Raw genomic sequence first — 12,712 nt, 5'->3', positions numbered from 1 at the left:
AACTTACATTCCTTGTATCTTTCTTTGAAAATTATTTGTGCTAATTTCCACACCTGCCTGTGTGGCAGACTTGTCAATCACTAGTATCAGTTCAGTTGTTTGATCTAACTTCTTCTCGTCTCCTAAGCTCAGCCAGTAGAAATTAGCACCTTTTGCATTGCAAAATACCTGTGGCAGGCTTAAAGGGATACAAAGAAGCCTTAACTTCAAATTCTAGACAGTCAGAAGTTTGAGTTGTAAAATTTTTTAGGTGCTCAGAAACATTCTGGTTGCACAAAAGTAAAACATCACCTGAAAAGCTGGAATACAACTTGAGTAATTTCAAACTCGGTATTACAACAAAGATTTTAGCATTTTTTCTGACAAATCTAAATGTCAACAGCATGCTGTACACTAGCGTACAAATCAATGGTACCTTTACCATACATGGCCCTACATACATATAACATTATACATTTTACACAATATCTCGAAGATTAGGTGCACAGCTCAAATTTGGGGAACACAAAAGTGTATAACGTTACATACATTGATACAAGTATTTCCAGCCTTGTATCGAGGCAGACAAATCAATTTTGTCAGTCAACTCATTATGACAGTTCTTTAATTCAGTAATCTAGTATTTCTTTATCTGTCAAAGAAAAGATATCCTTCCTGCAGATTTGAACATTCCAAGATACACTCAGGGCAGTTATGATAAATGCATTGCAGTTATATTTTTTTTTATGCTACTACATTTATCAGAAGATCTGTGTTCTTGTTTTCTGGAAAACCTCTACTCTTCATGTCCTTACCATGTTAGAAGTTAGACCCCTTTGATCACACCCCCAAAAAAATAAAACAAAGTTAGTTACAGTTATTGAGTTAAACATTTTAATTTGGATCAGAATTTCTTTATCCACTTTAAAAAAGTCTCCACATCCCAGATTCTGATATGACGTTCAGAGTTAACACTAGTACTGGAGGGTTAACTAGATTCAATGAAATTTAATTCTGTGACACCATCCATTTTTCTCTTCCATGGAAATCTTGACAGATCATCTCTGGCTAATACCGTATAGTTCTACTGAAATTGAGCAGCCTGAGTCTACAGATTATACAAGGTGCTATGATCCCCCACCTAGATAGGGTGAGCTTCAAAATACTGACTGTAGGTAACATACATTTGCATAATTCCACCAGGTGCCATTATACCGCCACCTCAAAAAAACGTTGTTATAGAGGCCTTCTCAAGATTGTCTTCAACACCTAAATATTTGAATTGTATTATATTTAGGATATTTAACATTTAGTGTTCAAGACAATCTTGGGAAGACCTCTATACTAACGTTTTTTGAGGTGACGGTATTATGGCACTTGGTGGAATTATGATAGTAGAATTATGATAGTTACTATCCTCCCCCCACAAGAGTTGGCAGCCAACCTGAATTCTGAGTCTGGGGTAAAAATTAGCCTGATTTAATCTCGCTTATAGCAGCCTGCCCACAACTGCCAGCCTCCGCGTGGAGGGGCCAGTTACAGCCCCGGACAGCAGAGTTTGTGTTACACTGACTATATAGGTAAAAATAATATTCTTTATTGCAAAATCATCGATACCCGAAGGCTAATTGCAAAGATACATGAATGAAGTACAATGATGATAATGATACTGAATGGTAAACAATAACAAAATGGACATTCAGTGAAACAGGGGTCATCAACTAGTGACACTTCTAATCTAAAATCCATTCTGGGGATCATATGGGCTCTAAAGCCTGGGCTGTCTGTGTGAGCCCTGAAAACAGTCTGGCATCTTGGCAAAAAACGCTTGAAATCCCTCTGACAACCTCCCCCTTCTCACAAATGCGTAACTTAGAATTAGATGTTCTAAACAAAATCAGACAAGCTGATATTGGAATTACCTCACAGTCTGACTCAGAGTCAGAGTTCCCAGAAGACCCCTCTGTTGCTTGTCCATTGTCCTCTGTTTCCATGTCCTGTTGACTACTAGTACTGCAGTCTTGTGCATCAGAGTTCGCCACTTTATCAGGAAGGTGTGACTGCTACAGTGGTAGGAAAAAACGCATTGAAAGTTTAGTTGCAAGTTCATGCCCATAGGCTAATCAGTGCAAGAACATGGTACAAACAAGATCATATACTATAAAGGGAATATGAATGTAACAATGGACTTTGATAAATACTTAGTATACAAAGGGACTACTGGAATGCTAAAGTGTTGATCAAGATAGGTTGGGTTTGATGTCTTTTTTTAAGGAAGACAAGTCACACTTTTTCTATAATTTGTGGGTTTTGTGATTTTAAGTAATCTCCCAGCAGATCCTACAATGGCATAAGATAGTACCAAACTGGCCAACTAGTGTAGTCAGCTAATAAGAGGTGTACATTTGCCATGTAGCAAAACATACTCCTAAGCCGGCTTCACTCGTCTGCCAGCTTTTTATGCTATCTTGTGCTACCATAGGATCTGATTAATTTTAAGAGGAAAGTTGCTTTTTGTTTGTCCGTAAATGTAGGGAAGCTGGGGAATATAATTGTGATTTCTTTAAACAATGTGGTTCTTTCAGTGAGGTTAAAAGAACACTTGGAAATAAAATCTGTTTCGTCTTCCACTGCTTTAGATGCACTGTTAGTAATTTACAAATTCTTTAGCACACCCAGGTTATTTCTTATATCGCCCTCTTTCTTATTTTGAGGGGATGAGCGCTTATTCAAAATTATCAAGGAAGGGATAGAGGGAGTGGAAGTCTGCTGTCGGGAGCTAGTCAATTTTGGAAACGTAAGGCCTAGGAAAAAAAATGTTGTGTTTCCTGTTTCCCTACCTACCCTAAAAAAAACTGCCGACCCTAGACTTTTTTTTGGGTGGGCAGTGGAGTCACATAGCTTCCAGTTAGAATTTTTATTTGGCCTGCTTCCTATTGAAGTAAAACACTGCTTGTCCCATCTAATGAAGGATAAATGTATCTATCATGCACAAAATTAAAGTTTGACATTGAAAGACAAGTGCCATCTAATGAAGGATAAATGTATCTATCATGCACAAAATTAAAGTTTGACATGAAAAGACAAGTGTCATCATACATTTCAGTTTACTTTGTTCAACTGTATTGTAAATATGTATCACTAGAATTTTGGCCAGCCTAAAAAAAAATACAAGAAAAAAAAAAGATAATCCCTACCTACCGACCCTAATTTTTTCAGGACTGAAACAGGAAACCAAGGAGCTTTTGATAAAAGCTCCTTGAGGAAACACAACATTTTTTTTCCTAGGCCTAACAAAGTTGTCACCTGTTGCCTAAACCAACAGATTTGGGAAAGGACAATAGAATACGACATAACAAATTTGGATGCAAAATAGGGACCACTGCAGAAACAACAGTTGACAATCTTTAAAATTTCCCACAAAATGAACAGAGGCAACTATTTCACAGATAGGGGCAAGTTTCACCTTGCAAGGGTAGATTCGCAAAGATAATAGGGCATTTCACAGCAGTTGAGAATAAAAGAAGGAGACATTAGGTAGGGCAGAAGCACACAGGGGTGATAAATTATGCATGAATGACAATGGTGTCTATGCAAGTTTAGTGTAAAAGATGCCATGCGCACTTTGAAGAAGGTCTGGCAAAGTTTAAAACCAAATTGATACAAGCCAAAGGTATTGCACAGGTCTATGCTAAGATTTGAATATGCCGGGAATGAGCTACTCGCGGCAAGAAGCAAAGCAGTCGGTGAGAATCAAGAAAAAAATTTTGCACCCAGTGGTCAAATTTATAGGGTTGGCTGCCTTCATAGAACACCTAGTGCTAATATCAAATATCTAAAAAAAAATTCACAAACACTAGACAAAGCAACTGGAGGTGACCATGAGATCACCATCATGTGACCTCCCTTTCAGGAAGATATGATTTTAATGTAAATTTCCAATTAAGCCACAACAAGAGGAGCAGAAATGGCTTGGAGTGTTGGCAATTGATAATTTAAGACTGTCTAAAAATTAGTGTGAAGGCATTTTTTTCAATCGGATTGCAAATTTTAACCCAGATTGTTGTTTAATCCACTCGTTGTTAGTGTGAATGGGGTCTAAAGGAGATCAAAATTACCTTTCTCAGTTCTGACATCACTTGGGGGGTGCTTGTGTCATCCACATCTGACTCTGAGGATAGGCTGGGGTCACCTGACATCAAGTCCTGAGATACTTCAACTGTTGCTCCAGCTAACTTTTGCTGTAAAGAAAGGAGAAGACACACAATGTCACATACATTTATATTACATACAGCATGACCAGTACATTTCAAGTATTTGACTTCTGCCCATTACTAAGTATAACATATCAATACAGCATCAATACATATTTCTGCAGCTCCATACTGATGTACTGTGAGATTTATTACCATCATCATCATCATTGTGAGATTGTCAACTGTTAAATGGAAAAAATTCCATTAAATTCATACTATAAAATCAAAGCAAATCCATCCCCAAATTATAAGAGCACTTGGTAAGTCCAAGGATTTTAAAGCCTATTGATTATTATTTGCATATGCAGGCAATAAATGCATGCGTCCTCGCATACATACTAGTAATCCTTTCTGGCTGGCCGGCTCCTCTATCAAACTATTCTTTCTATTTGTCCAATTTATGCTAGTATTTGTCCAGTGATCCTCGAAGCCTGGACACAAGATGGTCCTTCTGCTAGTTCCGGCTAAGAAATCTCGAGTCTATGGGGTATTAGTCCGGTTGGGGGGGGGGGGGGGTCTAATCTCCAAGCAGACCTACTGTGGCGTAATATTAGTATCAAACCCACCGTTTGACTTCCTTTGGCCGGCTACACTCCTTGGCCAGCTTTGATACTATCTTATGGCACCGTAGGATCTGCTTGGAGATTAGGGAGAGGAGGTCTAGCGAGGAGATGTTTCACAATCATTTAGACAATACTCACGCAGCTGTATTAACTGTTATCTATGTGGCAGTCTAATTTTGTAAAGAAAATAAAGAGAGTGTTTTCAGCCAAGGTACTTACCCTCTTTGTGCAAGGCTGATCGCCGTTCCCACAGGCATCATCCCCGTACCTTCTGACATGGTCGTAGTATGTCGATTTTGGGATGAGGTCGCTACAATGCGCGCACCAACGATTTCTGTCGTACTCGCTTCCAGTTTGTCCCTTTCGCCTGGGCATGTCTATAAACCTCCACAACCACACGAACCACTGGACAAGAACTGACTAGACAGACTACGCTCTAAGCCCTGTGACATTTCACAGCAAATATCAATTTGAATGGCCCGGTGGATTCCAACTATTTAGCACATGTACAAGAACTGTCGGTAAACTACTTTGATTCACATCTGCTCTGCTGTCATCTTTCCGATGACCAATCAGAACTCTGCTCTACTCGAATACTGCAACACTAAGCCCCAGGGGTCTGGTCCAATTCCCTGGGAAAATAATCATTGCAGAGGCGAGCCTGCAGAGTCACCACTCGGCCGTGATCTCCCGACTGCATTTCTCCAGAATTTCAGGTTCTTGTGGTTCATAACAGACCAACTCAGCAATGCCAAAGTCCAAGAAAAGTGGCCGCAAAGGTAAAGGCGCACTGAACAAGTCTCCGCGCGCTCCGGCTCTGAACGGGGCGGAGATGGCACGAACGACGCCATCAGACCGGCACGGTCTGGATGGAAACAGCAGAAGCCCGCGGGACCAGCCGACCGACAACACACCGCCGGGCCGTGGCGCTGGGGTCGGGGCGGGGAGAGGCATCGGGAACGGGGCGAGGCTACCTGGAAACAGCAGAAGCCCGCGGGACCAGCCGAACGACAACCATGGCCGTAAACCGACCATTGACGACATGTGGAAGTAAGTTATAACGTTATAGTATTTTTAGTAGCGGTGTCAGATTACTTTTTTTTTCTTCTTTGATTTTTGAACTGTTAAACTTGAAATGTATCATAATTGAAAAACTTTGGAGGTGGATTATACAAACGCATCAGGCCATTCAGACTACGGTCGGGAGTAACGTTAGATATTTTTGTGCATGTTTTTTTCTTCATCTTTCTTCAATTTGTTCTAAGCGCTGTTTCTCGAAATTTACACTTTTATGCATTTTCACCCGATCCAATTCACAAGAATTATGTATTTGTTCAGTCTCGTCATGTGGATGGTTATTCAAAACCCTACTCTGGTATTTTCACCCTTAGAAGCATGAATTATTTCACAAGTCGTGCCGAACAGAATGAAATGAATATTGAATTGTTTGTTTTATTTTGCAAACTTGCCTTTGATCAAGTTTGCCTGCTAAACGTTCTAGACAAAGGGTGTGAAGCGGTGAGCAGACCCGGTGATAATTGATCCAACAATGACTGCTCTGTGTGTAACGTTACACCACTGGTACCAGGCATCGAGGTGAATTGTCAAAAGTCGAAACAATAGTCGAAACAAAATTTGCATAACAGTTTTCTTGTTTCAAAAGGACAAAAGACATGTGTGGCCGTAACCTTCTTTGTCGGTATAGCTCTGGTGTTGTCCCCATATGTAAAACACTAGGGGGTTTATGGGCGCCATCTCCTCTCCTCCCCCACCCCCCCGCGCGTTCCGGTGCATTCCTTTCAAAGTAAAATACCACACGCTGCGACCACCGACAGAATGTAAAAGTGTGATTGAAAAGACAACAAAACACACAAAACATACATTCATTTTTCTCCTGTAAGGTTGTTTAGAGATCTCTCGACTTCTCAAGTAATAGATAAAAGATATTTCCGCCAGGCATCTTCTGGTAAACAACCTTCACCTCTTCACACACGAAACATAACAAACTACAGTAACCCTTATGAGTGTGACAGTTGAAAAATGCCTGGGTTCAAAAATCCATGTAGCCAAGTCAGTCCACTTGGCTGAATGATAAAAAAACTGTGACAAACTGCTTGACCCTCAAGGTCAATGCCAGAGTTTTTCATAAACTGGTCAGCAAAGCGATGCCCCTCAATTAAGTGGTCAAAATTCTGATAAAATGTAATTGAAAGTTCAAGTCAAAGTTTAAATTCATGAAATGGACTAGATCTAGATAGCCAGTAAAGTCAGGCCTTCCCCATCTGTGCCTGGGGCATACATCATACCCCAAGCAGAGGTTGTTTGAGGAAAGAAAGTGACTATTTTATCAATGTCACATTTACTACCACAGTTCAGTCCTTCCAAACCCTGGAATAGTGCATTCTATTAACTTTCATCGGATCTAAACATTACTTGTACTAGTAGTTAGATTTTTCTTACAATGTAAGGAGGATTTCCTTGTCGCCAGTATTAAGACGTAATTGTCCGGTTCAAATCCGGTTTGAACCGTTGAGTTTGTTGCTGCCAAGTTTCGAGTGTTGCTTATCTTCTAGATTTGTGCCACTCAGGAGATTTTATGGCCTCAAAACTCATATCAGAACGAAAGCAAAGTTATACTTATTGTTTTTATGTCCTACATTTCTTCTATGAATGAATTCATTCCGTCGCACTGCCAAGAGCACTGTTGGGGGTCGCGGGGATTCCCCGTGCACACGACCCGCATGTTTCGACTTTAAAAGTTGTTCATATAAAAGTTAGATTACAAAACGTCCGCGTGGCATCTTATTTTCTCTCAAAAACTTTGTAGTATCAACAGTTAATTTTTCGCGGTTTGCGAAACAATAGGAATTAACTGGCTGACCGATATAAATTTTTAGCTGGCTAGAGCCCTGTATGCCTATCTTCTGTCTATATTAATTGCCTATGGTATGACTGACTATGCAATCTTTATGTTGATCTCTGCCTGTTTTCCAGGATTCTACATCAGGTAACTAAAGAGGTCAGGACACTCTCCAAAAATGTCCAGGACAGTCAGGAGGAGAACAGGGAGAGTACCAGACAGCTAATGGATATGCTCACTCAGCAGAACCAGAACCAGAACCAGACTCACCCTCGAGTCGTCCCTCCTTCTCCCAGAACCCCCAAACCCTCTAAAGAACTGGTAGTAAGTTTGCTCGCTTGTCAAATCTATTACATTGTTCATACTTCACACACACTTGTACTTCTTGTCAAGTATTCTTTGTACCCTTTCACTCAGGTCACGCCTCTCCGAGAGGAGGCCCAATCAGTCCCTGAACTGATTAGTATTTGGCAAATGTTTTATCTGTAGTAAAACCTCAAAATGTCAGCTTTTAAATCTGGTATCATTTAAGATTTAAAAGGCATATTACACCAAACTACAACAGTTTCTTAGTATCTGTGACATTAGAATAGTGTCTTTCAGTGAACATACAATGTGGAATACAAACATTTCTGATGTTATTGAGCCATCCAAAATTATACCTCCAGCTCTTGAATCTTCCCACTAGGTTATTAGATTGGTGTAATTAAAAAAAAATGGTGACTATACGCTCTCACGATGTCACATTGAACATGGCAGCCTACTTGGAACCTGTCACTACAGCTTGTGAAAAACATTGTTCAATTTCTCATCCTGATTATATACAATCAAAGACAATATAATGGTAGGTTTGTAGTAGAATGTTTGGCTCAGGACCAAGTGGTCCCAGGTTCGGATCCTGCTATGTCAACAACCTTGTGCCCTTGGGAAAGGCACTTAACACGACTTTCTTCACTTCACTTCACTAAGGGGAAATGAGTACCAAGCTTAGATTAGGGATGTACCAAAAATGCAGAAACTTTCGCAGTCCTTTATTAATGTTCGGAGTTGACATCTTGAAAAGGTGATAGTCACCTGTTATGTCAATCTTTCCACAATTTTTTGAAATCTTTGTGAATGATGTTTGCTGTCCATTTTGCCACCTTTAAATTTATTTGTTTACCTGGGCTATTGAAAAGTTCAAAAGTTCCAGCTCGGCTGCCATGTTCACTGCGACATTCATCTTCATCACGAGGTGAAGCACACAGAGTTTGACCTCCAATTCCAAAAACTGTCCTTCATCGCTGAAAGGAGTTCATGACCTTAATGACATTATGAGCCATTAACTTAAGTCACTGTTTAATCTTGATACCTGGTGGCATGAGAGGGACCAAGAACTTTGATTTTTGATGGGATGGTTCGATGTTCAATAACATCAGAAAGGTGTTTTTATGCAGATGTATATGTTATTATTATCATTATTATTATCATTATATCAAGCAATATTATGATGGATGAATGTAATTTCAGGGAATTTTATTTATTGCCTTTGCCTTTTAAAGCTGGAAAGATAACATGTATGTATGAAATGTGATAGCAAGACTTAAATTTGTTTCATTGGATCTTTGCAGCGTGAGGCAAAGCGAATCTACAAGGCACTGGGGGAGGACATGACCTACCGTGGGGATCAAAAGTAAGTAAAATATGATATTACACTTCATTGCATTGCAAAAATGTCATGCTTGTTTACAGAGAATCTTTGACATACTAGCTATGAAAGGTTATGAATTACAAATTATTGCTGTGATCTTCCAAATAGCATGTGAAAAAGGTGTCTCAGACACAACACTGTAATTAAAATAAGCTTGCATGTATATGGATTTCAACAAGATATCAGTAATGAAAAGATTTGAAAAAAATGCACACGTTCAAAGTAGGTCTACCACGGTGGGTGTTCACCGCAGGGATATGCATTGAATGATGATCCATTACTGGCCATACCTTATGCCAAAGACTTCTATGATGCTTTTAGGATTAACATACACTTTATTTTTAAAGGTTCATGGAAGGCCAACACAACCAGGAGGTGACCAGGCGCATCACTCAGGCCATCAAGGATGGTGATGTCCCATACCCCGACAGAGCCATAAGAAGTAAGTCACAGGTGTTGTCTGTCAAAAGTTAGTTTCCTAATAGTAAGTCTGGCGCAGTCTGGTAAAACCAGTTAATCAGAATCTTCACAGATAAAAAGAAAAACTGCCTTATGTTCAGCACTTGATTTAGGTTAATTCATTCCACTTCCTTCGAACATGCTTCCTTGGTTGTCTTACAAGCATATTTGACATGTTTTAAAGCTGCTGAAGAAGTATAATGCAGTGTAAGACTAAACACATGTATATCAAGAGACAAATGGAAAATTGGTGAATGAAAATATGCATACTAGAATATTCCTATGTGATCATGGATTATAATTCATACTCTCTTTTTAGGGGCATGCAGGAACATACAGTACAACATACGGCGGGCAGAGAAGAGTGAGAGGGATGGGACGTCTGCGGAAGAACAAGACAAGACCAAGCGGGTCAACAGACGGACTAGGGTAAGGATTTTCGTCTCTCTCCATCATTGAATAATGTAGCTGGAAAAGCGTTATCTTAATATTCTTAACTACTGACTAGGGGTGGATACCCTTTTGCTTGATCGGGTTCAAGTCCAGTTCAGGCCAGAGGTTTTGGTTCTGACTTCAGGTCTGGACCTGGTCCTGTCCGTCAATATACACAGAGGCTGAGGTTGGTACATACTTAGCTCGAGTGGAAAATTTCTCAATCATCTTCGTAAATTTTCAATCTAAATCAAGAATCAGTGAACAGAATAATTAACCATGGGGCATACAATATTTCTTTCCTTCTTGTGAGCATGTATACAATCCATTTGGCTGAGTTTAAGTGGCAGAAATGTGGCCCAAAGAAAGAAGGTTTTGTGCCGGACGTATTAAAACAACAACTCCATCTTGAATCGCCGGACAAGTCTCGTGGTTTCTCACCAAACCACACAAGAATATAACAATGTTAGCCAATCACTTCACACGAAAACTCCAAACAACGCCTTGTAGCAACCATGCAATTCATCCACTATGCATATAACTGCTTGTTGTTGTTGTTTTCGTTGGTCGCTGAAGTTTCTTTTTTTGAATACGACATAGATATGCCTCAAACTCGGAAATATGGATTGAATACACATGCACAAGAAAGAAGAAATGTTGTTTGCCCCCAGGCTTATTTTTTCTGAGCACTGATTTTTCGTTATGAGTGAAATTTTACGAGGATTGTTGAGGAACTTTCCACAATAGCACGAACCAACCTTGTGTCTTGCAAATTTGATGTGTTTTTTTTTCGTAGCGCATTTTTATTGTTCACTTAATTAGAACCGACACAATGAATTGAATATTGATATATTGTAGGCTAATCATCTTTGTTTCATGGGTATTTTCCAATTCCATGGCCAAAGTAATAGTGGGATGTGACATTGTCTAAATACAATAGATTTCTTGAAATTTTTTAACTTGCGAATCGGTTCTGGTAAAAAACGGTCTGGCCAAACCAGTACCCAGCCCCACTCCTAACTAACGATTTATTACACTTAGAGACTTCATTCTTTGAAACAGAATTGCTAACACGTAAGATAATATATTCCCCCAAAGTATTTTTGTTACTCATAATGTTAACATAATGTTAGATTTTCTCTAGCTAATTATTTGATAATAGTCCTCAGATTGGATGGACTTTGTGGTTATCACAATTCCAAGCCTATGACTCTGATGCCAATGTTCTAAACCATATTTGTTCTGTTTTTTTAGATGAAGGAGCTCAGGGTCAAGGTCGGCCAGGACATCCTGAGTCCAGCATCCCTGAAGTACCTGAGCGACGCCAAGCCTGACCTCATGTCGGATGAGGAAACGGACGAAGAGCAGGAGAAAACATGGGTGGTCAGGCGTCCATCCTGGCGGGCAAAGCGACTCACCGATATCATTGACAGATGCCAGCCAGGGGTGGAAGCCGTGATCAGAAAGAACCCCCAATCTAGATACAAAAGGATTCGCTCTACCGAGCCTAGTAAAAGAGATGTGCCAGACATACACTTTGTAGGGAAGGAATACCTAGACGTTGGGCAGGGGGGTGAGGCACAGGAGGAGAGTGATGTACAGGGAGAGAGTGGGGTTCAGGGAGAGAGTGGGGTGAGTGGGGTACAGGAAGAGAGTGATGTACAGGGAGAGAGTGGGGTTCAGGGAGAGAGTGGGGTGAGTGGGGTACAGGAAGAGAGTGAGGTATCGGAGGAAAGTGAGGTGTCAGAGGAAAGTGAGGTGTCAGACTCAGAGGAAAGTGAGGTGTCAGAGGGAAGTGACTGGTCAGTAGGCGGAGAGTATGAAATGGAAGATGGAATACGTCCATTTGAAAATGAGGAGAATGAAGAGGCTAGTGGCTGATTGAGATGATGTTATATGTAGTTAAATTGCATCAGTGGCAATGTATAGACAACGAAAGGTTCAACAATGCTAGAGTAGGTAACAAAGAGACATACTGTGACATACATTAGATTGTACAAGTAGTATATCATATCATCAATCACATTGTATTTTCTCTTTTTGTTCTTTTCTGTAGTTTCAATCACTTAGTATTTGGTTTTGAATAAAGGTTTATCATTCATACATCCATTCACTCCTATGTATTTTATAGGCATACAGTAGTATAAATATTTTCTCAATAGGCATGTCGGATCTGCCTACTGAGGTGAAGGTATAGGTGAGAATAACGTTAATATTCAGGAATGTGTGAAGTAAACGAAGACGCGATTTCGTATCCGCAACAAAAGCCGTTTTTTCAAAACTAATTAGGATCCGATTATTCCAAAAATACGACGAATTCCTAAAAAAAACGACTTCACATCCGGGGCAAATGCCGTATTGGAATTTCTTAGGATCCGACCATGCCAAATATACAAGGAAAATCCTCTAAAAACGACGTCGCATCCGCGGCAAATTCCGTATTGGGATTCTTTAGGATCCGACCATGACAAAT

At 40.0% G+C, this 12,712-nt stretch overlaps 2 protein-coding genes across 2 annotated transcripts in view; one reads left to right on the top strand and one right to left on the bottom strand.

Annotated features, from left to right (window-relative positions):
• The window catches only part of LOC118422215, a 6,741-nt gene extending 1,535 nt beyond the window's left edge, over positions 1-5,206 (bottom strand). Inside the window, exons 1-3 of the mRNA XM_035829732.1 lie at positions 5,018-5,206; positions 4,098-4,220; positions 1,902-2,042 (exon numbers count right to left, since the gene is read on the bottom strand). Of these exons, the coding sequence (XP_035685625.1) occupies positions 1,902-2,042; positions 4,098-4,220; positions 5,018-5,173 (420 nt within the window). The 5' untranslated portion in view covers positions 5,174-5,206. The remainder of the gene's footprint in view (positions 1-1,901; positions 2,043-4,097; positions 4,221-5,017) is intronic.
• Positions 5,207-5,525: 319 nt separating this feature from the next.
• LOC118423311 lies at positions 5,526-12,344 on the top strand. Its single transcript, XM_035831424.1, has 6 exons — positions 5,526-5,848; positions 7,793-7,982; positions 9,269-9,330; positions 9,696-9,790; positions 10,127-10,236; positions 11,494-12,344. Exons 1-6 carry the CDS (start codon positions 5,547-5,549, stop codon positions 12,118-12,120), a joined length of 1,386 nt encoding a protein of 461 aa, XP_035687317.1. The 5' UTR covers positions 5,526-5,546; the 3' UTR covers positions 12,121-12,344.
• Positions 12,345-12,712: the final 368 nt, after the last annotated feature.

This window comes from Branchiostoma floridae, chromosome 9 (genome assembly GCF_000003815.2).
Source record: "Branchiostoma floridae strain S238N-H82 chromosome 9, Bfl_VNyyK, whole genome shotgun sequence".
NCBI classification, from domain to species: Eukaryota; Metazoa; Chordata; class Leptocardii; order Amphioxiformes; family Branchiostomatidae; genus Branchiostoma; species Branchiostoma floridae.
This window is presented reverse-complemented; position numbering and strand designations above follow the sequence as displayed.